The sequence below is a fragment of the Oculina patagonica genome, chromosome 4 (genome assembly GCF_052425735.1).
Source record: "Oculina patagonica isolate OP01 chromosome 4, crgOcupat, whole genome shotgun sequence".
Lineage (NCBI taxonomy): Eukaryota > Metazoa > Cnidaria > Anthozoa > Scleractinia > Oculinidae > Oculina > Oculina patagonica.
In genome coordinates this window covers 47,757,206-47,783,685 of record NC_135761.1, presented here as the reverse complement: position 1 = coordinate 47,783,685, position 26,480 = coordinate 47,757,206, and the positions used below count along the sequence as shown (strand labels likewise).

General features: G+C 38.1%; 1 protein-coding gene and 1 pseudogene across 2 annotated transcripts in view; both read right to left on the bottom strand.

The window, feature by feature from the left end:
• Positions 1–1,324: 1,324 nt before the first annotated feature.
• Positions 1,325–5,097, bottom strand: LOC144648537 (EGF-like repeat and discoidin I-like domain-containing protein 3). The gene is made up of 5 exons (XM_078508066.1): positions 4,870–5,097; positions 3,861–4,002; positions 3,109–3,434; positions 2,169–2,330; positions 1,325–1,458 (listed from the first exon to the last, which is right to left on the bottom strand). Exons 1-5 carry the CDS (start codon positions 5,095–5,097, stop codon positions 1,432–1,434), a joined length of 885 nt encoding a protein of 294 aa, XP_078364192.1. The 3' UTR covers positions 1,325–1,431.
• A 51-nt stretch (positions 5,098–5,148) lies between these two features.
• Positions 5,149–26,480, bottom strand: part of LOC144648536 (uncharacterized) — a 49,076-nt pseudogene continuing 27,744 nt past the window's right edge. The window contains exons 10-23 of the transcript XR_013569707.1: positions 25,666–25,994; positions 25,033–25,174; positions 22,749–23,074; positions 22,225–22,368; positions 16,346–16,424; positions 13,718–14,043; positions 11,062–11,203; positions 10,400–10,725; positions 9,277–9,421; positions 8,962–9,140; positions 8,376–8,519; positions 7,085–7,228; positions 6,280–6,408; positions 5,149–5,186 (exon numbers count right to left, since the gene is read on the bottom strand). The product of XR_013569707.1 is annotated as an uncharacterized LOC144648536 (transcript). The remainder of the gene's footprint in view (positions 5,187–6,279; positions 6,409–7,084; positions 7,229–8,375; positions 8,520–8,961; positions 9,141–9,276; positions 9,422–10,399; positions 10,726–11,061; positions 11,204–13,717; positions 14,044–16,345; positions 16,425–22,224; positions 22,369–22,748; positions 23,075–25,032; positions 25,175–25,665; positions 25,995–26,480) is intronic.

Below are 26,480 nucleotides of genomic sequence, written 5' to 3'. Positions count from 1 at the left end.
TGGATGATTAATGCAGTTTTCGCATTCAAGCAAATAGACTGTAACTAGGACTTTATCCTCTGTTTATTTCCTTTCTTGAATATGTTATCTTGCTGTTCATGAATTACCTCTCTTCGCCACCTTGGCATCGGAGGAAGGGGGAGGTTTTTGATAAATTGTAGATCTTATGAGAGAGCTGCTAGAGGGGGCAACATAAAGTTTAAACGGTGTTACCAGAATTTTACTGTTTCAGTCTCGAGCCCTCAATTTCTCGTGTTATGAGGCATTTCCCTTGGATTTGCTTAACTACCCCAAACACTGCAATTTCCCCTGCCCTGACTTCTCGAACTCGGACTCTCAAGCCAACTTTCCTTTCCCTTGGAGGTGCAAGATGTCAAAACCCTTCTGTTGCGTTTGCTTTCCCGCGAAAGCATTTTTCATTTTTTTCTGGTATACTTTTTTGTCGACCGTTTAGCGCGATACTTGATTCCTAAAAAATGGCGACATTTGTACATCAAAGCCTGGTATTCACTATTGACGCAAGCACAAGCGCAAGCATAACAGTTCTCATTTTAGCCGTGAAAACGGCTTCCACGCAAACGTTCGTGTGAAACGAAACACTGCATACGTACAAGAAAATTGTCTACGTCTGGCCGTGGCTAGCCAATTTTAAAAGCACTCGTTTTAGATTTCCCCGCGTCTGAGCATTTGAAAGATGTGACGGAGGCCGCGGTCGATTTTGATAAAAGGTTTTCCGAGGTTTATCGGAAGAGGGTAGGAAATTAAAAGACAAAAACTAAAATGCACAAGCGTGGCCGGGCTCGAGTAGCGAAAGAAATGGAGATTACATCGTGTTCGTATGCTTGTCCATATGCTCAATTTTCGGTCTGTGGGAAATGATTATATGTCCCAATGGGATCCCGGGTAGACAAACCAAGATATTTACTTTCTTTAAGAGCCTTTAGAGCATGATTCATGCAACCTGTCTTATTATCATGTTTCATCTGTCACAAAGGACGATTTTTTTTTTCGTTTCAATTCCCAGTAAACATTTCGGTCGCATTGTTCATGCTTTATGCTTTTCATGGGTCAACGATTCTTCAGTCGGGTGCCTTTTTGTACAAAAGCACCCTAGAGGAAGTGTCACGCATAAGGACACTGCGCTAAGAGCTCGAACCACGCCTGTCAAACATCTCACTGAGTTCGACCCGATACCCAAGACTTTCGCACTACAGGCAAACGGTATAAAATCTAAAGTCAATAAATGCTCGATAGGGCAGTACAGAAGAAAAAATAAAGAATAAGAAGTACGAGCTATAATTAACATGCAAAGACATAACCACTGTTTTGAGTTGAAATGCTCTTTATTCTACACTCTACGAACTTGAAGTCGTGATAAACAAATCCCCTACAGCTACACCATGTGCTTCAAGTTGCTGCGCCGTTTCTTCTTTATGCGGCGTCTTGCTGAGCTTTTCTCTTTCTTAGATTTCCTGAAAAAATGATATTACACCGTAATTATTGACTAGTTACACCGTTATTAACTCCTAAGTTCATCAAAACTACAACTATAATTATTTTATTCATCTCACTACATTCCTTGTTATAGCAAACGTAAGATCCGCTGTTTTAAGGTTACAGTAACAAAATGATGATGAGTCATTCTCTCACGCACAAGAACTATCAAGCTCTGTTAGCTTTTCTCATCGAGTATGGGACAACAAAGAATAAAGGAACTTGACGCAATGACCTTTTGACATAACTGGTCCTAGTAGTACGTATGTAACACATGAACCTAGTAAGTGACTTAGTTCGCACGATCTCCTGTAGCTTAATTGTTAGAGAGTCCGATAGGTGTAAAGAGGATTCAAATCCCGTCGTAGAATCGATAATTATTCTTTGTAGCACCATGCGTGTTACAAACTGAATACAACTACTTACATCATGTGACCGCGCGAGCTTAACATTTTATCACCTTCCTCTTTCTGACTTTGTCCCATTTAGATTTGCCAATTGTTAACTTTTTTCATTGCTATGAACGACTTCCTATTTTTGTTGATCACTTTAACTGACAACGCTTTTTTTCTAGATTCGTTCTCACAAGGGTAGGAGATTTTCCTACCATTCCTAACTCATTCCCTTTCCCCCTCACTTTTAGTCATTCTTGGAAATAATGCACGGAGTCGTACAGTTATTTCCAGTCTTACCTTGACAGGACAGCCATACAACTCAGCGCGCATGCTGACATGACTGTGCCATTTCAACGGATGGATTCGGACAAAACGGGCATGGAATGGCGGGAAGATTTTGTGAACAGCCATGGTGTCTCGATCAAAGTTGCCCCGGAAAATCTAAAATGCAAAGTAAAATTGGATAATATCAGCACACAAGGCGTACGGAATCGATGATAAAGGTTGTTTTTTTTTTTGGTGCAGCTCTTTGTCTGGCAGGCAACAAAGAGTGCGAGTTGGAAATGCCCTAACTTATTTTGTCACAAATAAATGGATTTCAATCCCAGGCATAGCCAGAACTGCTCTTAATGTAAATAGTTTTAATTTTATTCTTAGGAAACATTGTAATTTATTTTAAATTATTGTCTAACTTCCGATTCATTAATATAATTGATGTATAATTGATGTAAATAGTTTTTTTGGTTCTTGTTGTTTTTGTTTTCATTCGGAGAAATTAGCATTTTATGCTAGTCTGTAAATTCGAATTTAAATAAAGTTTATTGTATTGTATTTTACAAAAATAAATTATCCTGGTAGTTGTGGATCGGATATAGAAAAACCCTGATATAATTTAAATTTATAACTACGGTTTACCCCAAAATACGCCCGTTTACAATATTTGTTATAGAAAAGGCCAAATTTAAGTTACACGAGAACACTACATTTAACTTGTCTGATTTTCATATCATATGGACCAATTTTTTTCTACAGCTTTTGCTGTTGTTGTTGCTTAGTGTTATTTCTTGGGAAGAACTACGCTTCATTGAACTTGCTAATGAATTTATGAACGAATTTATTAATTAATTAATCAATTTATTTTCACGAGGACCCCAACAGAGGTTGAGAATGAGCCAGAGATAATTAATCACTTTACAGTTACGTGTAAAACTGTGATTACCTTCTTTTTACCACGCAGGATGTACTGAACCCAGAAAGAACCATTAAGGCTGTAAGACAGTGAGTAACTGGTCACCCATTGAGAATCATCTTGTCTTCCTTGCGTCGCTACTTTGGTAACGGTTGTGGGGGTTCTGAGATCGATCTGTAGCCACTGGTTTACGTCACTCGTCTTTGCACACCAGGCCCCGGCATTACCTGAAGCCGCAACCAGGTTTAAACGGCCGAATTTTGCAGCGTAGCTACCGCTGTAAATAGTTGAGGCAGTTATCGCACTGTCTTGAACTCGGCCATCGTCCATTCCAAGTGACATTAAGCAATGAAATCCTAAAGAAAATGATTAAAGAAAAAATGGACTAAGGATTAAGGAAAAAGTTACCATTATCTTAAAATTGTCTGAAGAAAGAAATGTAGGAGAGAACCGTCATCATTGAATTCCTTTTTTTATTATTTTTAGTGTGTAATGATACATTGAAACACTCAACTTTTAATGTTCAAGAAACCAGTTATAGAAGTAAGGTCGCATTCCCTGCACTAGATAGATTTTAACTGGCAGATCGTAAAAGACATATATTTGCTTACACGTCAAGCTGAAAACTCTCGTGTCCGACAGAAGTGAAAGGCTGGTAACTATTTTCTGTAATGAATAGCAAAGATAACGAGAACTTCTTCGGAAACCTTTAAAAAATCTGTCGATAGACCTGTTTGTACATTATACAATATTATATTTCTTAGTATACTGGCCATATTTACCTTCCTGGCAGCCATACACCTCCGCTCTCATGCAGATATGACCAGTCCATGTCTTGGGGTGGAACCTAAGGTACTTGGCTTGAATTGGTGAATGAAGAGAATGGTATACTGGAGTGTTGCGGTCGATGTTACCTCCAAAAACCTTATAATAGATAACATCTGAATCAATTTTTTTTTATCAGCTTAAAAATACAGCCCTAAGCCCTTTTACTTATTTCCTATATATAACGAATCCACCGAAATGCTGACAATTTTAAAAGAAGGCTCGATGTAGTTTTTTTAGCCCTAGGGTGGTCGTTTTAAAAATGAAAATTATCTAGGAAGACAATGTTCGATTTTTGCCAAAATACACCATGATATTCAAATATGACCAAAGTTGTTTTCAAACAAGCCTAATTTTCTCGAAATCTATATTGACTCTTGGTTTTCATTTTTTGATATGTTCAAGTTTAGTAGATTGACTAACTGTTGGTAAAATTTTAGAGAAATCTGTAAGAGTAAATCAAGAATGAAGTTTTCAGAAAAATCCCGTTTTAATGTGAAATAGGCGCTTTTAAATATTTTCGTAGTATTTGATCACAGTTGTTCAAATAAAATATAAATACTTAAACCATCAAAGACCATTAACTAAAAGCGAGAGAGTTTCTGCTTTAATCTGTTGAAATAAAGGACTGCCGATTGTAGGAAACTACACGAAATTACTTGATTTTCTCTTACAGATTTTTCTAATATTTAGTCTACAGGTAGTCAGTACACTTTAATATATCAAAAAGTGAATACCAAGAGTCAATATAGATTTCGAGAAAATCATTGCTATGGTAACCTTTGTGACGAAGTGACCAGTAAAAAAATAATTGACTTTGGTCATAATCAACATTGACTTCCTAGATATTTTTTGATCTAAAAATTGCATAGTCATGGTAATATTTCTGTTTATTTCATGTAAAGCAAGCTTTCTGTCCTCTTCGCGGCTGGCGATCGGGTCAAAAAACTTGATAGCATTTCGTACCCTAACATGTCCATCAACGAGTCTGTACCAGGCCCAATGAGAACCATCCACGCTGTAAGACAAGCTGTAACTCGTCACCCTTTCGTCATTGTCATAGCTCCCCTGAGTCGCAACTTTGCTCACTGTGGTTTCCCGACCAAGATCAACTTGCAGCCATTCGTTAACATTGTTAGTGCGTTCTTTCGTTCTCACAGTCGTTCGACTGTGAGGTAGACTGGAAAGTAGCATACACAATTGCTTTTAATTGTACGGCGTCCACCAAATTAAGAACCTTCCATTTTAAATTCCTACATCGGAGGATTGCCACGAATGATTTTCTGCAGAGAATCAATCTTATACCTTCAAATAAATGTTGCTTCTGTGCAAAACAAACAGAGACTATCATCCATCTTTTCTTGAACTGTCCCATAACGCAATGTTTTTGGGAAGATATTAAACAATTTCTCTTTCAAAAGGGCTTTGGGACTGAGTTTGTTCTCACAGATCTCCATTTGATGGGGCTGTTAAGAATCCCGACTAACACAGCCGTTGATCTTGTGCTTCTAATTGCCAGATATCATCTTTACTCCCGGAAATTAGGCGGAGCGCCTCCTTGTTTGTCTGTTTTCTTGAGTAAGTTGAATTCCATTATTCAAATTGAAAAACAAATAGCTTTGCATAGTAATCGTTTGACCGCCTTCACAAACAAGTGGAAGATGTTTCTCTGTTAATCTCCTCTACACTTTTTTCCCTATAAATTATCTCCATGTTTTATCCGTTTGATTTATCCACCAATCTAGTTTCTGTAAACCAAGTGTTGGTTTAGTTTTTTTTCAAATGTGAAATTTATTTATAGATCCGTCTAGCCATTATGTAGTTTTTTTTTTTTTTTTGAAAAATTTAATCTAGTCGACTGTTTCCTTTACTAAGTAGTTGCTGTAGCGTCATTGTTATTTGTGTATATGCATAGTTTTTCTGCTGTTTTTTTTTTTTTTCCTTTTTGCACTGTAATTGTGGCATGAGGCATTGTTAGTATCACTGAAAGCATAGCAAAAAACAAAAGAAAAAGAAAAGAAAAAAAAAAAAAAGAGAGAAATATATATGTAGATTTAAATAAGTAATAAGCAAATACAGTATTGTAAATTAGATAGTATTGTAAGTTTTGTAATGTTAATATGGTAGGTAACACCAGTATTTTATTAGGATATAAGGTATTGTCAGTATTGTTAACAATGTTTTCTTGTACTGTTAGTAACTGTAAGTAATGTAGTTAATGTTAGTATTGTAAGTAATGTTAGTTTTGTTTAAGTAATTTGTGGTATTGTAAGTATTGTTAGTATTGTAAGAAAATTTGTTGTTCTCAATAAAAAAAAAAAAAAAAAAAAAAAAAAAAAACATTGTTAGTGCGCGTACACCAGGCTCCCTTCTTACTTCCGACGGCGATCGTGTTCAGGCGGGATAACTGAGGAATGTGATTGACACCATAATATGTTGATGCTGACAAAGCACTATCTGGAAGATGGCCACTCTCCATTCCCAAAGGAATCAAACAACTGTTGGCTGTTAAAATTAAAAACAGGAAAACTTTATTTTTTTTCTATAGGGAACATATATCCCACTGTGAAATACGTAATATACTCGCGTTTCTCGTTACCTTTTTAACAGTTTAAGTTATACTTAAAAGGGTTAGGATTTAAGCTTCGCATTCATAACTGCTTTGCAGGACCTTTTCTTTTCCAAATTTCCGGTGTTAAGCCATCAGATGTATTTGTTTTCCTTATATTTTTTGCCATTTCAATGCTCATTTTGCTGTTATATTTTGTTACAATACCTCCCGTTTATCGACTTTTAGTTTTCACTATTCGCTGTAAACATTGAAGAAAGGAATTGTGTTTTGTTGATTAAACTCAGATGAGTATGTGAATCTTAATGTTGAAAGCCTTCAAAAGGATGCTTAATTCATTTAAAATGCAAATGAAAGTGATATCGAGGCGTAGCCGTTACTCATTTGTGTGAGATTTTAGAATAATACGTGACACTTGATAGTGTAGGCCACTGAGCTGCCGGAATAATTTCGGTTGTACCGTTCAACGAGAACGTTTTCTGTTCGTTTTTTTCTTTTTTTTTCTGGAGAGTTGAATCAGATAAAATTGCTCATAAAAGTTCAATTTCATTGTCAGAACGTCTTTTCTTTTGAGCGGATCGTGAAAAGGTAAAAAGAAGTCAATCACTTTACCTTCGTGGCAACTATAAATCTCTATTCTCATCGATATATGTCCATCCCAAGCTTTAGGAAACGGACACTTCTTGCAAAAATCCAAGTTTCTGGACTGAAGAAATGTTTCACAACTGTTGTTCTGTCTCTGTTGCCGAGAAAAATCTGAAAATTAAATATCAACAAACCAAGTCAGGCAAGCAAAAAGACAGACAGACAGACAGTCATTCAGTCAGTCAGTCTTTATGTCTGATAAAGACACGGCTAAACTTTATGTCCAATTTTCTGGGCCAAAATAAGCCCAAATCATACAATAGCTGTTTATCCTGATTAAGTGATCTTTCAAAAGTAACGAAACTCTTGACAACAATAACCTCATGCTTAAACAACAAATATTAAATATTAGTGCAAGAATAGTCAGTCAGTCAGTCAGTCAGTCAGTCAGTCAGTCAGTCAGTCAGTCAGTCAGTCAGTCAGTCAGTCAGTCAGTCTTCAGTCAGTCAGTCTACAGTCAATTACACAGTCAATCAGTCGTCAGTCTACCAGTCAGTCAGCCAGTCAGTCAGTTAGTCCGTACTTCAGTCAGCAGTCAGACAGCCAGTCAGCCAGTCATTCAGTCATTCAGTCAGTCAGTCAGTCAGTCAGTCAGTCGTCAATCAGTCAGTCAGCCAGTCCATGAAGATTCGGGCAATTAACCAAAAAGAAAACACAATTAATCAGACATAGTCAGTCTGTGTCAACATTCACGATACCTGTTCACAAACCTCGTTTATTAAACATTACATTGTCACCAGTGAAACGGACAGTTAGCCAGTCAGTCAGTCAGACAGACAGAAAGACAGTCAGTCAGTCAGTCAGTATTCAGTCTACAATCAGTCAGTCAGTCAGTCAGTTAGTCCGTACTTCAGTCAGCAGTCAGACAGCCAGTCAGCCAGTCATTCAGTCAGTCAGTCAGTCGTCAATCAGTCAGTCAGCCAGTCCATGAAGATTCGGGCAATTAAGCCGTATTAAGCCGTATTAAGGAGGGTTTCACGAAACTTTTGATGTAGTTCTGAATTTTGTTGAGAATTCCCAAAATTGGCGTCTTATTTGGCAATTTCATTATGCCGCCGCCAATCAATTTGCGAGCTTTGGAACTAAGCTTGGAGTTCTGACTCGATAGAACTACAAACTTACAGGTTAGTCTCCTTTAACTTTCAATTTATTACAAAAACAACAATCAAAATTTTGACAAGAAATTACTATATAGATGGCATAATGAAAACTAGGACTAAATGAAGATTATCGCGATGCCCTTTCTTTTTCCACTTACCTTGACTTGGCTGTTTTCCCGGATGTAAACCCAATTGAAGTCGTCCGCGGTGTAAGCCAATGAGAAACTTTTCACCCACTGATCAGCATCATGTCGTCCCTGAGTAGCCACGCCTCTTACATTGTACAATTGAACCAGTTTTACCTGAAATGATAACACGTGTCTTACAAAACAGTAAAATGTGGCAACTCTGAACTCTATACCTTAGTTAAACTACTCGGAAAATACCTCAAATATAGAGACGATACACAGTCACACTTTTCCATGCTTTAATTGAAAAACAAATGAGTTTTTTTGGGCTTTTTTCTGGATGTGGCTTCACAAGACGTCTCGCCCTTATAGACTGCACTGCACGATTCTAAATGCATCTTTTTACAGCGTGAAGCCAAATAGGTGAACTCTATATAAATCATAAGTAGATTTCAATTTGCACCGCCACAAATGAGATGGTAGGTCAGGTTGGCGGTTTTTTAACCACACTTCTGATTAGTTTTCCCCTGTGAAACAATTGAATTTCAAAAAAGGAATGTTATTTTAAGATCACTTTCAACGTGAACTGAATTCATCTGAGCAGCTATTGCCAAACCTGAAGCCATTGGTTGACATCATTTTTACCAGCAGCCCAACAAGATTTGCCGCCACTTGGTAGTAAGTTGAGTCTGCCTCTGTTTGGAAGAAAAGCTGAGCTGTGATAGGATGAGGCTGTGAACGCTTCGTCGGGTATTCTACCATCTTCCACTCCCACGGGCATAAGACAGTTTTTCACTAGAGAAAAAATAAAACCAAGCTGATCTTCAACAAAAAAGATTCATCTGGAACAGACTAATACATATCCTGCTGGAAGAAAGAACGTTTAAACTCACACTAGCCAGACATCGGCAACAATTGTTAAGCGACTCACCATTTCGGCAGCCATAGAGTTCAGCTCTCAGGCAGGGCCCATTAAGATTGTGAGACTTTGGATGGAAGCGGGTAAAACGAGCGTCGATGTGGGGATTTAAGGAGTGTATAATGACGGTGTTTCTGTCAGTGTTCTCAGCAAACACCTAAAATAACAGAGATCACCAATTGTTTAGCAAATATGAAATACCACATTTCTGTACCTCGTTAACAGGACTTAAACATGCTTAATCAATGATACAATTATAGACCATAGAAATGACATCATAATATGTTCGAAACACAAGGGAGCTGCGATCCGTTTGGCGTGTGATTTCACTGCAAAGTTTTGGGCCATGAAAAAAAATGTGCTCGATTTGTAAAAAAAATACGCAGAAATTTTGCCTGCGAAAATTGGAAACTAGAGTGCTAAATTGGGCACGCGCATGACAGCTCATCAGCACGATTTTGTACTTGAGGCCAACAATTGTGTGGCACAGGTCGTCCAAAATGTTTCATTTAGCATCCCACAACTCGCTTAATGCAGTTTTGGAAACGTCGGGGGAATTTTCAAGTTTTTTCGAAATTTGCAATTAATTGCCTAACATTTCATTACTGATCACGCCACTTTTTAGGGCTATACTTTCATCGACCATCGCTTTAAATCTCGACCAGTGGGCACGCAAAAAATTCTCCTATAACACTACTTTATTCTTTCTCTTTGGGCGGATTGACCAAACAATCTTACATCCTAGTGTAGGGCAACTAAACACCGTTTTTGACACAGGGGAGGAGGGAGGATGGCGAAATTTGAACATGCCAATCTTGAAAAGTTAAAATGCTCAGGGGGAATTTTAGTAATTTATCGAAAAATTATTACAACGATAACATCCACTACAGGGAAATATTCTTTCATTTTCAATGTCATGAATTACAAGTAAAGAGCTAGTGTTAAGGGTTCATCTTTACAACTGTACCTTAACACCAGGTGTCAGGATTTTTTCATCGCTCTATTTCCGCCGTACTTTTGCTGCTGTTGTTTTGGCATAGTTGTAGCCTGGATCATGTTAGCCTTGTAAGTTTGGTGTTAAATTGTATCAGTTACATGTACAACACTTGTGGGAACTTCAGAAAAGTTAGTTTACCTTCTCTGTAGCGCGCTGTCTGTACCCAGTCCAGTATGTTCCATCCACACTATATGACAGCGTGTAAGTTGTAACTCTGTCCTCAGTGTTGTACCGGCCTTGAGTTGCCACCTTGGTCACTGCAGTAATTTCTCCCAAGTCTATTTGAAGCCACTGATTAGTACTTTTTGCTTTTGGACACCAGGCACCAACATGCTTGCCATCAGACAAAATGTTCAGTCTCGCAAGTGAGGGTCGGTGACTGTTGTCATGACTACTAGAAGCAGTAAAGGCACTGTCGGGGATCCGTTTATCTTCCAAACCCAGTGACGCTGAACAGCTGTGAACTATATGCTGGGACAACAGATACATAACTCGAAACTGTGTGCACCACAACAGTTAGCATGTCCCAAAAAAATCATTGACACGATGCATTTACTCAGCATTACCTTTATTCTTTAGCATGTACCCTACTGCATAATTTGAAAATTACAAAGTGTGAACGAAAGTCGCCATTAGAGCAATTGCAAAACATCAAAACATACCCGAGCTATCCGGCAGTTATAAGTATTGAACAACGTTAATTTGATGAAGGGTAATCCACCCCTGAATAGCTCTTAAAAGATGATGTCTTTTTTGAATCGCTGATGATCCGTAGTAGAATATAGGATTCATGTACATACCATTTCTACAGCCATACACCTCAGCTCTCATAGAAGTATATCCGTGGTAGGTCTTAGGGTGGAACCGAATGAGTCGAGCATTGAATGCTGTGACAAGTAGATGTTCGACAACTGTGTTTCTATCGTTGTTGCCAGGAAAAACCTGAAGGCAATAATTTAAATAGATAACGTTGGTATTAATATATTTTGCATCTTCTATATTTCATTATGTGTAAATATAAACTTGCACTTGGCAGCACTGTCGTTGCACTTGAATAATATTATATGATGATGATGATGATCATTCATCATCATACAGTCACCTAATAAGATAGTTTGGTGTCTGGATGCTAGATAATTAATTAAGAACATGACTCCATATCAATACTTAAGCTTGTCCAATTAGAAAAAAATAATTTTCTAAAATAAAATGAGATTTGGTTTCATTCAATTTTGATGTCATCTGAATTTTTTCATAACTGGACAACATGGAGCCTCATTATATATTCAAGACATACAAAAACTCCATGGCATTTTTTGCTTGTATGTTAGTCAGGCATATTATAATTATGTTTTAACCGGTATCGCCTCAACATTAGGTGGGTCATTTTTCCTTAACTCGCCTTAACTCGCCGTAACTCGCAACTGTTAGGTAAGCTCATTTCTTCCTTAACTCGCCTTAACTCGCATTAACTCGCACAATCTCGCGAAGGTCCCAGAGTAGGCCTACTTGAGCACGAAAGAATTTTTTTTTTATTTATTGAGAAAATACACACTGGGGCACTACCTCGCCCACTCTTTTCCAATTTTTGTAATTCTTAATATCTCCCCACCAATAGGTTTGATTGATAGGTGTCGGAGATAAGGCCAAGGACGTTTATCATCTTAGCTGCAACGAGTTTCTTTACACAAAGCTAGCATGATTTTACCAAGTGAGTTACGCTTAAACAAAGACGAGGAAGCTCTTAAATTGTAATACCGCTCAAAAGGTACGCATATTGGTTGGTTCCTTCCTTTTTTGTTAATAATTTATGAGTTCAGTAAAATATCACGGCGCAAATAAACACAATTCTCAAAAGGTCATTTTTTTTCTCTAATGTTAAATGCTGTAGCGGATCAATCTCTTGGTTCTCATATGATCGCCCCGATCATTTGCACATACTGAGACGATTGTAGGCGATCGAAGCGATTGGACGCGATCGGGGGTTCTCATATAATCGTCCCGATCGCCTGGTATGAGCGAAGACTTAGGGAAAACAATCATTTTGGCCCTAGATCCAAAACAATGACAGACTTCATTGAAAGAGTCGAAAAGAGCAAAACTCGTGGCCTCCTATATATCTTCTCAGTTATTGCAGTTTTACGTTGAAAAAGGGATAAAGAAGCTAGACGGATAGAACATGGGTGATCCAAGCAATCGTGATCGCCCCAATCGTCGCAGACGTTAGCGATCGTCTGTGTAATGTTCTCATATAATCGCCCCGATCGCAAGAAAACTTTTTGAAGTGACAGAGACGATAGAAACGATCGCGGAAATCACATGAGAGCCAGCCTTTAGCTGGCAACTGGGCATAACCAGAACTTTCAGCAGAGCTTTAACAAATGTTTGTTTTTCCTCAAGTTATCCTTGCCTTGCATGAAATTTGTTCCAGAAATTAAAATGCACATTACTGGTTGTTTAGAAGACTTCATAGATTTAATTTGAGTTCGTTTATAGTATTCTATACAGCAAGAGCTAAACTTAACTTCTCGAAGTGCAACATGCGTTGAAAGTTGAAATACCACTTTGTTTTGAAAGAATTGGCAAGTTTTTTTCAAATTTGTCATTCGTAATCCGTTTTAATCTTCGTCAGTTAAAACCATCCTTGTTTGTTTTTGCGTTTTTATTACTCCTTCGTTGTTTTTCTATGTCAAACAACTATAATTTTGAGGTTTATTTTGATGTGAAAGAAATCAGACTTAAATTATCGTGACGTTGCTCCTTTAAATGGAGAAAATTGTCGAATTCTTTTGAACGCAGTGGACATCACTGAAACATGGAGTAATTTTTTATAGTGGTTGACATTATTAAATATTTTCCACTCAACTTTTCGGGTCCAATCACACAGTAAACTCAAAATAGGACGAATTAATTTATGGTAAAGTTCTATTCCCCTTCCAGCCATTATAAATTTGTTCAGTATCTTAGACAAGTTAACTTCGACTCGATTGATCAACCATACAAATTTAAGTTATTGTAACATTAACCGGATTGAGTGAATTGACAGGAGGCAGACGCAGTTGGCTATATACAAAGCGTAACCGAGGATTTGAACTCGGAACGACCGAGAACAAATTAAATCCAGCTAGTGGTAGAGTGGAGGGCTTGAACTCGGGACTTCCGAATTACAACACCAGCATCCAAATTATTTTACTAAAAAACCATGCACGCTGCCTCCTCAAATTTTCTTTTCTCCTCTCAAGACTTATAACGCTTTTATAAAAGTTATGGTGACTACATTGTGGACCACTTTGTATAGAATCTTTGCAGTAACATAATTTAGCATTTTCACTAAAACCACAGCTTTTGACCTATTTCCAATAAGTTTTCTTTGTGTTTACAGGTGGACTTGGGGTGTACTTAGTATAGATAAACTTAAAGGGTTACATATCATTGCTAAAGAATTCTCTTCCCTACCCATGTCACACTGTTTTCCTTGTAGTCTGTCCAGTGCATTCCGTCCACACTGTAAGAGAGAGTGTACTTCGTTACCCACTGGTCAGCGTCTTGTCGTCCTTGTGTAGCTACCTTAGTCACGTGCACTAGCTCCCCAAAGTTTATTTGTAGCCATTGCTTGCCGTCATTGGCTCCTGCTGACCAGGCTCCATATCCTTTACTGTCAGAATGTATGTTCAACCTGGAACGTGCTGGACCATTTTTGGCGCTAGCACTGGAAGAAGCAGAAAATGCATTATCTGGCACGTGACCATTTTCCAAACCAAGAGGAAGGGCAAAGCGGTAAACTGAAAAACAAGATAAAAATAAATGTTTTTTTTATTGACATGATTGAAATAAACAATTAAGGTAAAACAAAAAGCTTGCTTTACCACTTATTGGTCACTGGAAGCCCTGGGATGAGGTAAAAGGGTAAATGAACTGTAGATAAAATCTTACCTGCTATTGTCGCGTCGTTCGTTTTGAAGCGACCAATTTGAAGTTTTAAAAACGCGGTTTGCTGTTAGGAGACAGAGGTCTGGAATCGAAAAGATATGGGGTCTGGGACGGCCGAAAAAACTCAAAAAATTAATTCTCTAGACCACATCCGATCACTCTACGAGATATAACCCTCGGACGTACAAGCAAACTCACACCCCCACCATCGTACAAGGGAGGTGGATGGAACCCCTCCCCGGAGTTTTCGTTATATTAAGGCGTAGCGAAATTATTTTACACTGAGAAGAAAGCCCTTAGCTTACTCTACAAGATGACATAATTTTAATTGGCTGTGACGTCATATGACGTCACGTAACGTCATTTGAGCCGCCATCTTGGATCCGCCATCTTGGATTTCAACATTTTCTTAGAAAGTCACAAAATAACGGAAAGTTATGCAAAATCAAGCTATGGAATGTAAAAATTTAACAATTCTTGCACTTCTGTCTCAAAAAAACGGGAGAAATAAAGAAAAATGTTAAAATTGACGATTTTTGGCAAGACCTGCTTGTATTTATGACGTTGCCATGGCAACGTCAAATATCATGTACACATGGTTGACATATCAAAATTTCCGTAAAAAAAATTCTGTCCATTATGACCGCCCACAATAACATCTACCACCTTCCTCAGGCTATCATGCAAAACGCAGGGGTTAAACGAACTTTTAGGTTACTTTCTCAAACTCATTAATAATTCATAAAGCTAACACAATGAAAATCATAACCGTGACGGTGGTTTGGATACCCGATCTTAATTAGCATAGATTTTTACGATTTTATTTCTCCGTTTACTCCTTGGTTTTTATTTCGATTGAGAAGATATATCAAGCACTTGAGACAGTGTTTCATCGGCTATCCAAACACCTCAAATTTCGTTAAATCGTAAAAAATACTCCGCTGCGCGTCGTATTTTCAACTCTCTTCTCGGTGTTTGGATACCCTGATGAAACACTGCCTCTCGTGTTTGATATATTACTTGAAACGTAACGTTCAGTGCTGTAAATCAGTTCGCAAAAGTTCTGTAACGTTGAGTCGAATTTACAAAAAGCCTCTGGTTCACGCTCTTAGCATTGAAATCGTTTAGACTTATCTCATGTTCTTATAATAGCCAGTGTTCCTAAAACACTTTTTTGAAACGAAAACTTTGCGTAGATTCCCACTATTTCTCCCAGAACACGCTGTGTAGCCTGAGCCTCGTGGGGGTATAATCATTTGCATTCTATTTTTAACCTCACACGCTTTGCTATAGCTGTATGTATATTACTTCGGTTCCAAACCTCCTCCAGTACCAGCAGACCATGTACTTCAAATTTAAAATGGCCGCTTGAAAACTAAAGACGCGTCAATAACAGGTAAAAGCAATCTTTTATAGACCCTCTTATGTGATATGAGGGTCCTCTGTGATTGGTTTCAAATTGATCTGACTTCCCTCATTGATTATATACAATACAATACAATACAATACAATGTTTAATGTGGTCATTACACTTAGTTATGGTTTCGATGCGTCCCGCAGATATGGTTAGCAAAATCAGCGGAAACGCACCAGCTAGTTTACAGGTAAGCCACAATGAAAATAAAAAAAAAAATAAATAAGTAAAGTGAATAAAATTCTTCAAAGCTTTTTTTAGTGCGACGCATTTCCTGATTAAAAATTTCTAGCTTAAAAATTTGTTAAAAAAAAAGAAAGTGAGCTTAATACATGAACTTATTTCCGTAACTTACTCCGTTTTCTGAGATTTAAGTTAAAGATAATAACCAGTTGACGTAGTATACCTAGTACACTTGGATTCATTTTTTTATTTCAAATCACTACCGTAATGATCGAGTGGTCTGGGTTCCGGCCCGGGTTTCCTTTGGAAAACCACTTAACTCTCACTTCTCCTCTCTTAATCCAGTGGTATGTATGGGAACCTGCGAACTGTTAGCAGACCTTAAAAAATCCTGAGAGGACGAAGGACAAGCAACTCATCAAAGATGAGTGGTGATCTTCCTACTCACTACATGCTGAATATTAATAAGTTATGTGATGTGTGATGTGCAGTCCATTGGATTGCACACCAAATATCTACTTTGAGCTTACAACAGAGTTAATAACAAATTATACTACCTGCTTGTTTGTGTGCGTGAGTCACAGTGAGAATAACCCAAAGAAAACCCAAAATCTTCCAAGCTGCCATCAGTTCAATCTAGCTGATAGTCTAGAATCAATAAAAGAGAAATAACGCTGAGTCTTCCTCTACTGTTGCAACGAGATTTATGATAAGGTTTCACACCTTTCAAAGGGCGTTAATTTGGCTCTTCCAATCAGAATCGAAGACGTGGTGAAGGCCGTTGTTACTCTCGCACTAACATAAGGTTTCCCTCTTTTGCTGCCAATTAAGGAACGACATGGCCGTTTTCAGATAAAGGTGGAATATTGATTACTGATTTTCGCTACATGTAAGATGTATTGTGTAAGAAAATTTCGTCTAACATCAAGAAAATCAGATGTTTGCTTATCTCAAAAACTAATGTATAAATTAGACTTTGGTACCGTGACGAGGCTAGTGACGTGGTGGATGTCTCAGCGGGTGGGTGATTTCACTTTTTCGGAAATGTGAAATGTTTCGAACTGCTTCTGCGACCGTTGTTCCCTTAATTTTAAACAACAAAAACTGAATGCAATCGTTACTGTTTTTGCAAGTTCAGATGGCAACAACAAAGCAAAAACAAAATAAAATTAATCAAATACACGCCACCAAATAGAACTGGGCCTCCCACACTCCGTTTTAATTGGAACATTTATAATCGACCTGAGAATTTTTTTCTATGTGAGCTTTATTAAAATAAAAGCAATACGGGAACTGATTGTTATCCCAGATTAGCCAAAAGTATTCCTCAACTCCTGCACCTACAAGGAAATTATCTGAAGTTCGTAATATAAAGATAATTTGATTTTCCGAATGTCTCATCGCATCGGCTGTTGCAGAGGGGCTTTTTTCTAGCTTTATAGATTTTTTCAACGAAGTCGTTAAACGTAATGAAATAATTATGCTTAGATATCCAAATCACTTACCTTTCAATTTTATTAACACCTGGATTGTTAGAGCGAGCAAAAGCTAAAACGTGAAACAGAAAGAAAAATTAAATATATCAGATTTAACATCACAAAGTTTAAAGAATCGGCACCTTAAAAAAAGCACGTCATCTACAAACTATACCAAAGCTTCCTCGATGCTTTCTTCTCGCCGTTTAAAACCGAATGAGCCTCTTTTTGAGTAGTGATTAGATGTTATATGCTGCAAATAACTGAACGGTATGCTAAATCGCGGGTTTTGCAGTTGAGTAAAACCAACAATTCTTTGTTTAATCTTTTCGTGATGATCTGTTTTCTTAAGGTAGCTACCTGGAGTATATTTACTTGGGAGTTTGATTCAACCTGGATAAACAAAGTGACTACAAATTTCGTGCTCAGACCTTATGTTTAGTAATAATTATATTTTTGTTGTTGGTATCAAATCTTAAAGCATAAACTGTATGTATAATATCGAATAAGAGTCGAAATTAGAGCAAACTAACGAAATAAGCATTCCTCTATTGTCATAACCTTTAACAACACATTTAAGTGCTAGAAATTATTTTTGACAACCTTGAGAACATGAAGCCTGTGAATAAGAATTTATATTAAACTTGTGCGATTGCTTTTAACGATGTGTTTGAAAACAGGCTTTATTTATTTACTTGACTCCACATCGTCTATAGTTATCAACCCAAAAGAATTCATCAGTTTGCTTTGTTGTGTGTTTTTCCTCTCTGAAATCTTTATCCTTAAGTACAATTCATTTTGTTCAGTAAAGAAACTATTTCAGCTGTTTTAAAACAGACCGTAGACAAACCAACATACATTTTAATTTTAGTTATTTTCTCGGTTAATTAGCAATAATATTAATCTTTGACAAATGACGAATCTTGTCCAACTTCTCTGACATTGAGTTTTATTCAGCTGTACATTGTTAAGACATGTTCTTTTTAATTGCATGTGAATCAGCACGTTATTGCCTCAATAAGAACGATATGAAAATAAAATGTAAAACATAACAGATTTTAGCTTGTTTAGGCTTATTTCGTCCTTATTAAAGGAGTCAGAAAATGTTTTTTAAAGCTTTTTTACGCCAAAAAAAGCTGTTTGCTGCTGGGAAAATGGTTAAGTTCATTTGATCAGAGATTTTTGAGTTCTGGACGATGATTGACACATCAAAATTATAGTTTTAGTGGTCCATTATCCTCTGTTTATTATTGCCATGGCTTGCATTGTTTTAACGAGAGCAAATATTCGTCTATTATTCAATCTACATCCATAATATTTTCTATTAGGCCAGCTGCGATATTGTTTGAGTCGAGTGGCTGATTCATGTAGCTGCCATACTATGATACTATGAAAGCAAACAGACTCTTACAAGCCTTTTATCTTCTGTTTGTTATAACCTTTCTTGAATACATATTTCTTGTTCGTAAATTGTCTTGCCTTTAAAAACATCATGGATCGGAGGAAAGGGGAGAGGTTATTAAAAAAATATAGGGAGGTCATTAGAAGGGTGGCACATAGAGTTTTAACGATATTACCAAATTTTAGATAGCTTCGTTCCTTCTTTTAGTGAAACAGTCGGCTTCAGTGAAAATTCGGTTCTTATGGACTCACTTTAATTTACTCAGTCAAGCACTAAAATCCCCCCCCCCCCCCACCTCCCTTCCGATGTCTTGATTTCCGAAATGTCTCAAACAAACTTCTGGGTGAGAAGACTCGTGACTTGACTTATAATAGTAGTGAACATGGTTTGAGTCATTCGTTAAATCTTTCCTTAGATTTCAAATGGAAATGGTCTCAAAATACTAACAGCGGAGCTCCAAAGCGGCCCCAAGGGCAGCAGAGCAGGCCCCATAATCATAATGCAGTCATAGAAACGTTGCATAGAAACAGGAGAGCCATGCATTTCATTTATCATACTTGTAAGTTCGAATATTGATATTTTTTAATGTTATGCGCTAGAATTGTTTATGGGGAATGCAAGTCCAAAATCGATAGTTTCGCTGTCATAGTTGCGCGTCGACCTCGTGAATATTAAACCTCCTTAAACAAAAAAATGTGTCTAGAAGCAGTTTTGCTGCCATAATGTCACCACTTCAACTATTAAAGCTGGGTAAAAAAAACAGCACTTTCCGGAAGAATTGGACACTTCCTTTCCTTGAGTCTTAAAATTGAGTCTTAAAATATCATGCCTCGTGGCAACACTCCATCGTGCGGCACTTATTCGAGGGAGACGCTTATTTGAGGGCGGCACTTATTTGAGGGCGGCACTTATTTGAGGGCGGCACTTATTCGAGGGAGACGCTTATTTGAGGGCGGCACTTATTCGAGGGAGACGCTTATTTGAGGGCGGCACTTATTCGAGGGAGACGCTTATTTGAGGGCGGCACTTATTCGAGGGAGACGCTTATTTGAGGGCGGCACTTATTCGAGGGAGACGTTTATTTGAGGGCGGCACTTATTTGAGGGCGGCACTTATTTGAGGGCGGCACTTATTTGAGGGCGGCACTTATTTAAAATTGGGACGCCACTAAGAACTATTCTTTTACAGTAATTTAAAATGGCGTCTATTCATTGTATTTCAGTATTCGTCTCTTGCTGAAGAGAGAATTGGCGCTAACTGGCCTGGCAAAGTTTGCGGCCTTCACAACATTTATAGAAAAACTAATGGGCAATTTATAGAAAAACTAATGGGCAATTTATAGAAAAACTAATGGGCAATTTATAGAAAAACTAATGGGCAATTTATAGAAAAACTAATGGGCAAGCGGTAAAGAATCATTTTAAACTGCAAAATATCAATTTTGATGAAAAGAAATCTCCAAGTTTGTTTTAGAGTTGCGATAAGGTGCTGTTTTTAGTTCAACGGAATTTCTAGAATAAGCGCGGCATTGGGACTGTGGCGCTAATTCGGAAGCGGCGCTTATTATCTTTTTTTCAAATGCGGCGCTTATTCGAGGGCGGTGCTTATTTGAGTGGATAAAGTAATTAGAAAATGTTCGATAGGGCAGTACAGAAGAAACTGCGAATAATAAAGAGCACCTTCACAACATTTACATAACTACGTATTTCATGAATGTTGGATAGAAAAACTAATAGGCAAGCGGTAAAGAATCATTTTAAACTGCAAAATATCAATTTTGATGAAAAAAATGTCTAAGTTTGTTTTAAAGTTGCGTAAAGGTGCTGTTTTTAGTTCAACAGAATTCCTAGAATAAGCGCGGCATTGGGACTGTGGCGCTAATTCGGAAGCGGCGCTTATTATCTTTTTTTCAAATGCGGCGCTTATTCGAGGGCGGTGCTTATTTGAGTGGATAAAGTAATTAGAAAATGTTCGATAGGGCAGTACAGAAGAAACTACGAAGAATAAAGAGTACGAGTTATGATTAAGATGCAAAGACACTACAACAAATATGATTTTGAAAAGCTCTTTATTCTACACTCTACGAACTTGAAGCCGTAATAAACAAATCCCCTACAACTACACCATGCGCTTCAAGTTGCTGCGCCGTTTCCCGTCTGTAAAGGCGCCTTGTTGAGCTTTTCTCTTCCTCAGATGCCCTGCAAAAAATATATATTACACCAGAATTATTGACTGGTCACACCTTCGTTAACCTTACATGAAGTTAACAAAAACTACTATCACTATTGTATTCCCACGTCTAATTACAATCCTTATTACAGTAAGACTCGCATCTTCGGGGAAACTAAAACAAAAGTATTATTTATTATCATGCTGAGCTAATAGGCCATTTCCGAGGTACCCTTTGCCTCCGTTTCAAAACGAGTCTACGTGCGAAATCATTCATATGAAAATGAGTTTCACCTACAGGTCCATTTTCATGCAAGTCAAACTCATTTTCATTTAAGTGGTTTCGCACGTAGACTCGTTTTGAAACAGAGGCAAAGGGTAACTCGGGAAAGACCTATTGTTTACGCCCACTTAAAGATGTTGGTGGTGGTGCATTGTTTAGGTACCAGGAATGGTCCAAGGGAATCTGACCCATAAGCTCTGGAGAGCAGACAATCTTAACCTCGCCTTCTTGAGGTGGGCATAAAAATATAAAGTTGCAAAGGTCTGTTTTAATTCGCGCATACGATTCTCAAACGAGTGCTCCAGGTGTCTTAGAATAATTTCAATTTCTATTCATCTTGGATTTGGCAAGCACGCACAAGTATTGTCATCAAGTAAATATTACTATATTTAGAGAGAAAGCCACATCAGCTAAAGCTGGTTTTCATGCGGGTCCTCTATCCAGGTCGAATTTGAATTTGGGAATGTTGGTTTTTCAGGAGGAAGGAAAACTGGAGAGCCCGGAGAAAAACCCTCGGAGCAAAGGACGAGAACCAACAACAAACTCAACCCACCGCCTGGTCCGGGAATCGAACTGGGCCACATTGGTGGGAGGCGAGCGCTCTCGCCACTGCGCCATCCTTGCTCCCCCAAGAGCTGTGTTAGCTTTTCCCACAGAGCAAGGGACTACAAAGAATGAATCAAACTTAACGCTTTGACATAACGGATCCTCCGGTATTACGTATGTAACACGTGAAACTAGTGATGACTTACTTCGCCACAAGGTTTCCTGTACCACAGGTGTGAGGTCAATGATTCTACTCCGTTCGTAGAATCAGCCGTTTTTCTTTGTAGCCCCATGCTCGTGACAATTTTTATACAATTATTAACAACATGTGACCGCGCGAGCTAAACATTTTATCGCTTTTCTCTTTAACGCGCAGGGACTTTTTTTTCCATTCAGTTTTGCCAATTATGTACTTATTATAATTGTGCATCGCCATGTTGTTGATTCCATCAACTGACCGCTCTTTTGCTATTTGTATGCTGACAATGTGTAGCGGGGATATTCTATAACTCCTAACACATTCCCCTTACACATTCATCTTACGGTTCTATCCACTCTTACCTTGATAGGGCAGCCATACAACTCAGCGCGCATGCAGATATGGCTTTGCCACTTCAACGGATGGGTTCGGACAAAACGGGCATGGAATGGCGGGAAGATTTTGTGGAAAACCATGGTGTCCCGATCGAAGTTGCCTCGAAAAACCTAAAATGCAAAGTGAAAATGGATAAAAGTTACATATAAAAATGAATGGATTTAATATAAAATAACATCAGCACACCAATGAGTTATCAACGCTTTACTCCCAAAATAGGCCCGTCTACAATATTTGTCGCGAAAAAAGCTAAAGTGAAGTTACACTAAACTAATATATTTAACTTGATGACCAATTTGTTTCCACAGTTTTGTTATTCTCTGGGAGAAAAAAACGTTCAATACTACTTATAAACGTAGTAATAAACAAATTAATTAATTATTGTTTGAGTAATTAGTTAATTAATATTGATTTATTTTCGTAAAGAGCTTAAGCGAGTTTGAGAATAAGCCAGAGCTGATGAGTCATTGTAAGTAAATATTGTGATTACCTTCTTTTTACCGCGCACGGTGTACTTAACCCAGAAAGAACCTGTTAGGCTGTAAGACAGCGAGTAACTGGATACCCACTGAGAAGAGTCCTGTCTTCCTTGCGTCGCTACTTTGGTAACGGTTGTGGGAGTTCCGAGATCGATCTGTAGCCATTGGTTGACGTTGTTCGACCCTGCACACCAGGCTCCTGCCTGACTTGACGCAGCTACCAGGTTTAAACGGCCGAGTTTTGCAGCGTGGTTTTTGCTCGCAATACTTGAGGCAGTCATGGCACTGTCTTGAACTCGGCCATCTTCCATTCCAAGTGACATGGAGCAATGAAAGCCTTAAGAAATAATAAATTCATAAGATAGCCGATGACCATAAGAGCGGCAAAGGTTGCTAAAATTACTTTTCGCCGACAACAAAGATCTGAAAAGAGAAAACTTTTGGAGATGGACGCTAGCATCCTCCAATGCGAAAGTAAGGTCACATTCCCCGCAGTAACATGATTCGAAATAACGAACAACCCGCAAATCATCAATCAAAGTAAAGGCATACCTTTTGGCTGGAATGAATAATCGTTTATTCGCACTTCCTTCACTTTTTAAACAAAAATCCTACCAATAATAGTAATAGTAATAGACATACCGTACGGTATTTTATCGATTAAACATCGGGTTGAAATAAACGCCGGTATGCAAGTTAGAGCTTTGATTAAACCCCTCAGCGTTAATCGGAGGAAAAAGTGTGGTATTTTTGTTTTTCACTCCTGACCTTATCAAACTGATTCACATCAATCAATAGGCGTACAAAGTTCGTGGACTGAGCCACCAATAGGAGATAAGTTCCCTATACTCTTTATACCCCACGGGGCTGCAAACGAAGTAATCATTTTATTAACTACTCTCCATGAGTTAATTTTAACCAGAAGTGAATTTAGAAAAATTTTAGTTTGATTTATTGATTCACTTTCTTAATAATTCAACTGCTGGGCGAAGGAGTCCGGCCTGTAAGCTACAAATTCCATTATGACGATTTCATTGATTGAGAACTGAAATTAACTGGCTTACTTTGGTGATGCGTGGTCCAAAATTTTCTCGTTTCCTATACAGAAATTGATTTAAATCGGCACAAGAAATATTACCTACATTCTCGTGTATAAAATTCTCCCTTTTGTTTTAGGGTGAAAAGCGATCGAAAGCAAGGCTTAGAAATAGTGAAAGATACATGAAGCTGCCATGCTTTATTCTTCGAAAATCACAGAATTCCTTACCCGCAAGTTAAGTGGCCCGAGTTTTACAGCGCCGGTAACATACTGGATTAAGGCGTTGCAAGTAAGGGCTCCTTCGATGAGGGCTCCTTGGAAATAAATTCATTTTCTGAATTTATAATCCACTTACATATTGCTGAAGAATAATGTTTGAATCAAGGACATGCAATATATAAATTCAAAAGAGCAAACACAGCTTGAAGTTTTGACTTTTTCGCATCAAGTTGAATTTGAAGATTGTTCCCGTTTCACGATATTATATATAGCCTGTGTACAGCCGTCCTCCTCCCCGATTATTTTGAGGGGAGGGGAACGCCTGTGCGCAGGCTGGATAATATAGTAACGTGCCACGTTTGAAAAGAGCGTACTCTCCTGGTTCGCCTACGTTATCCGTTTCGATTGAGTTCTTGGCCCATAAAAACAAAATACTGACACGATCGATGTATTCAGCATTAGCTTTCTGAGGTTTTGTAACAGTGTTTGCGCGTAGTCACGGCAACTCGTGATTTTTTAGTATTAATGTATAAATTTCTGTTCAAGTATTTTTAAGCTTGTATGGAAAGTTATATTGGTAGTATATATTGTATTTGTGGTTGTTATTTCAACATAAATGAACAGTTATCGCATTAAAAAGCAAAATTTGTGGTTCTATTCTGTTTCAAGACCGTTACGCTGCCACGACTTTTTAAATTTGAAGCCAACAAAATGGGCTTGCTCAGGACAAACCTTGACTCTGATTATTAGCCGCTCACTGTAGTACCTTGTTCACATTCTACGTCGGCGGAAAATATGATCAATTGATGTCCACTTGATGACTGTTGAGCATGTCGTCTCTTCCTATTTCGTCATTGGTTTGTAGAGGTTTACGGAGGAAAATTCATTTCTTAATATAAGCCTTACCATTTGATTTAAAATGATAGGGCCGCCGTGAAAATAATAAGTCGTGGAAATAAACTCGCTTAAAATAATATGCTTTCAACAAAGACAAGTCATTTTCTTCATTACATTTATAATATACTGTGAATATTTACCTTCCTGACAGCCATAAACTTCCGCTCGAAGGGAGATATGACCTAGCCAAGATTTGGCGTGAAATCGAAGATACTTGGCTTGAATTGGCGAATGAAGAGAATGGTAAACTGGAGTGTTGCGGTCGATGTTACCTCCAAAAACCTGACATATAAACACTTGAATTAAGGAGGTTAACTACCAACTTGTAACAGAGCTCAAACAGCTGTTGGCCCATGTTGCATTATCAAATTATCAGATTTGACAAGCCACGTAAAAACCCCTAAATCTCAAACAGCGTCTAAATTTGGAAGTTAAGGTCAGTGCCAACAGTAAAGAACGTCCACTTGCGTAATGTGATGAATCAATTTTTTATATATAAAAATCGCATCAGTAATTTGAAGTTTTAAAAATCGTTCTATCGTGTCTAGTGAATCGCATAGAAAAACGAATGTCCCGAGAAGCGAGACTTTTAGCACAAATTTAAATCCCCCAGAACGGATGCTGATAGTACCAACACAATATGTGACAAAAACGCAAAGGTGGACAATAACGAGAAAGAAAACTACTGGATTCCGGGATTTTAGGACTAACGAGAGCTCTATCTTCGTATTCCCTAAGCAAAAAAATTAAAAAATTCATATTGTTGGATATACCTTAATATGTCCATCAACGAGTCTGTACCAGGCCCAATGTGATCCATCCGCACTGTAAGACAAACTATAGCTTGTTGCCCACCAGTCACCGCCAGAGTTTCCTTGTGTTGCCACTTTTGTCACTGTAGTTTCTTGGCCAAAGAAGACCTACAGCCACTGGTTAACATCGTTCTTTTTAGCCAGCCAGCCCCCCAACTTACCTCCACCTGGAAGTTTGTTTAGGCGGGCTAACCTAGGAATGAATCTGGCATCATAATACGTCGATGCTGACAATGCGCTGTCTGGAAGATGGCCACTCTCCATTCCAAGAGGAAGAAAACAACTTCGACCTGTTAAAGAGTAAGGAGAAACATTAAATTTACAGTCAACTCTCGTTAAAGCGAACCCGCTCGGGGCGTCGTTTAGCGAGAGTCCGTAATGGCATGAGTCATTAGCAGTCAAACCTCTTTTGCCGGGGATCTGGATTTTGTTCGTTATAGCGAGTGTCCGCAAGGCGAGAGTGGACTGTATTTGCATTCTACACTAATAATATTTTTCTTTCTTTGGAAACTTTCATTAGGAAGCTTTCTTTCTTAGAAAGCTTAGCTTTTTAACCAGAAAACATATACCATACAATGATCTCTTAGTAACGATATTAGTCCTAATGCCCGTTTTTAACGTTAATGGTTCGATTCTATCTAAAGACCAAAAATAAACCTCGATTGCACCCGGGGGGGGGAGGGTACTCCCTATAATGGCCTATACGGGGAGGCTCCGCCCGAAAGGGGTACCTTTTTCAGGCTTCAGGTATATCAAAGGGTAGGGATTTTACGAGT

What these genes read in the sequence shown, in the direction of transcription:
- LOC144648537 (XM_078508066.1), bottom strand. Translation starts at nt 5,097, where the DNA reads ATGCTACTTTCCAGTCTACCTCACAGTCGAACGACTGTGAGAACGAAA. An exon ending in TCGTTGATGGACATGTTAGG is followed by an intron (nt 4,003 to 4,869) that starts GTACGAAATGCT and finishes ATCTATTATAAG; the next exon opens with GTTTTTGGAGGTAACATCGA. An exon ending in TCCTGCGTGGTAAAAAGAAG is followed by an intron (nt 2,331 to 3,108) that starts GTAATCACAGTT and finishes TTTGCATTTTAG; the next exon opens with ATTTTCCGGGGCAACTTTGA.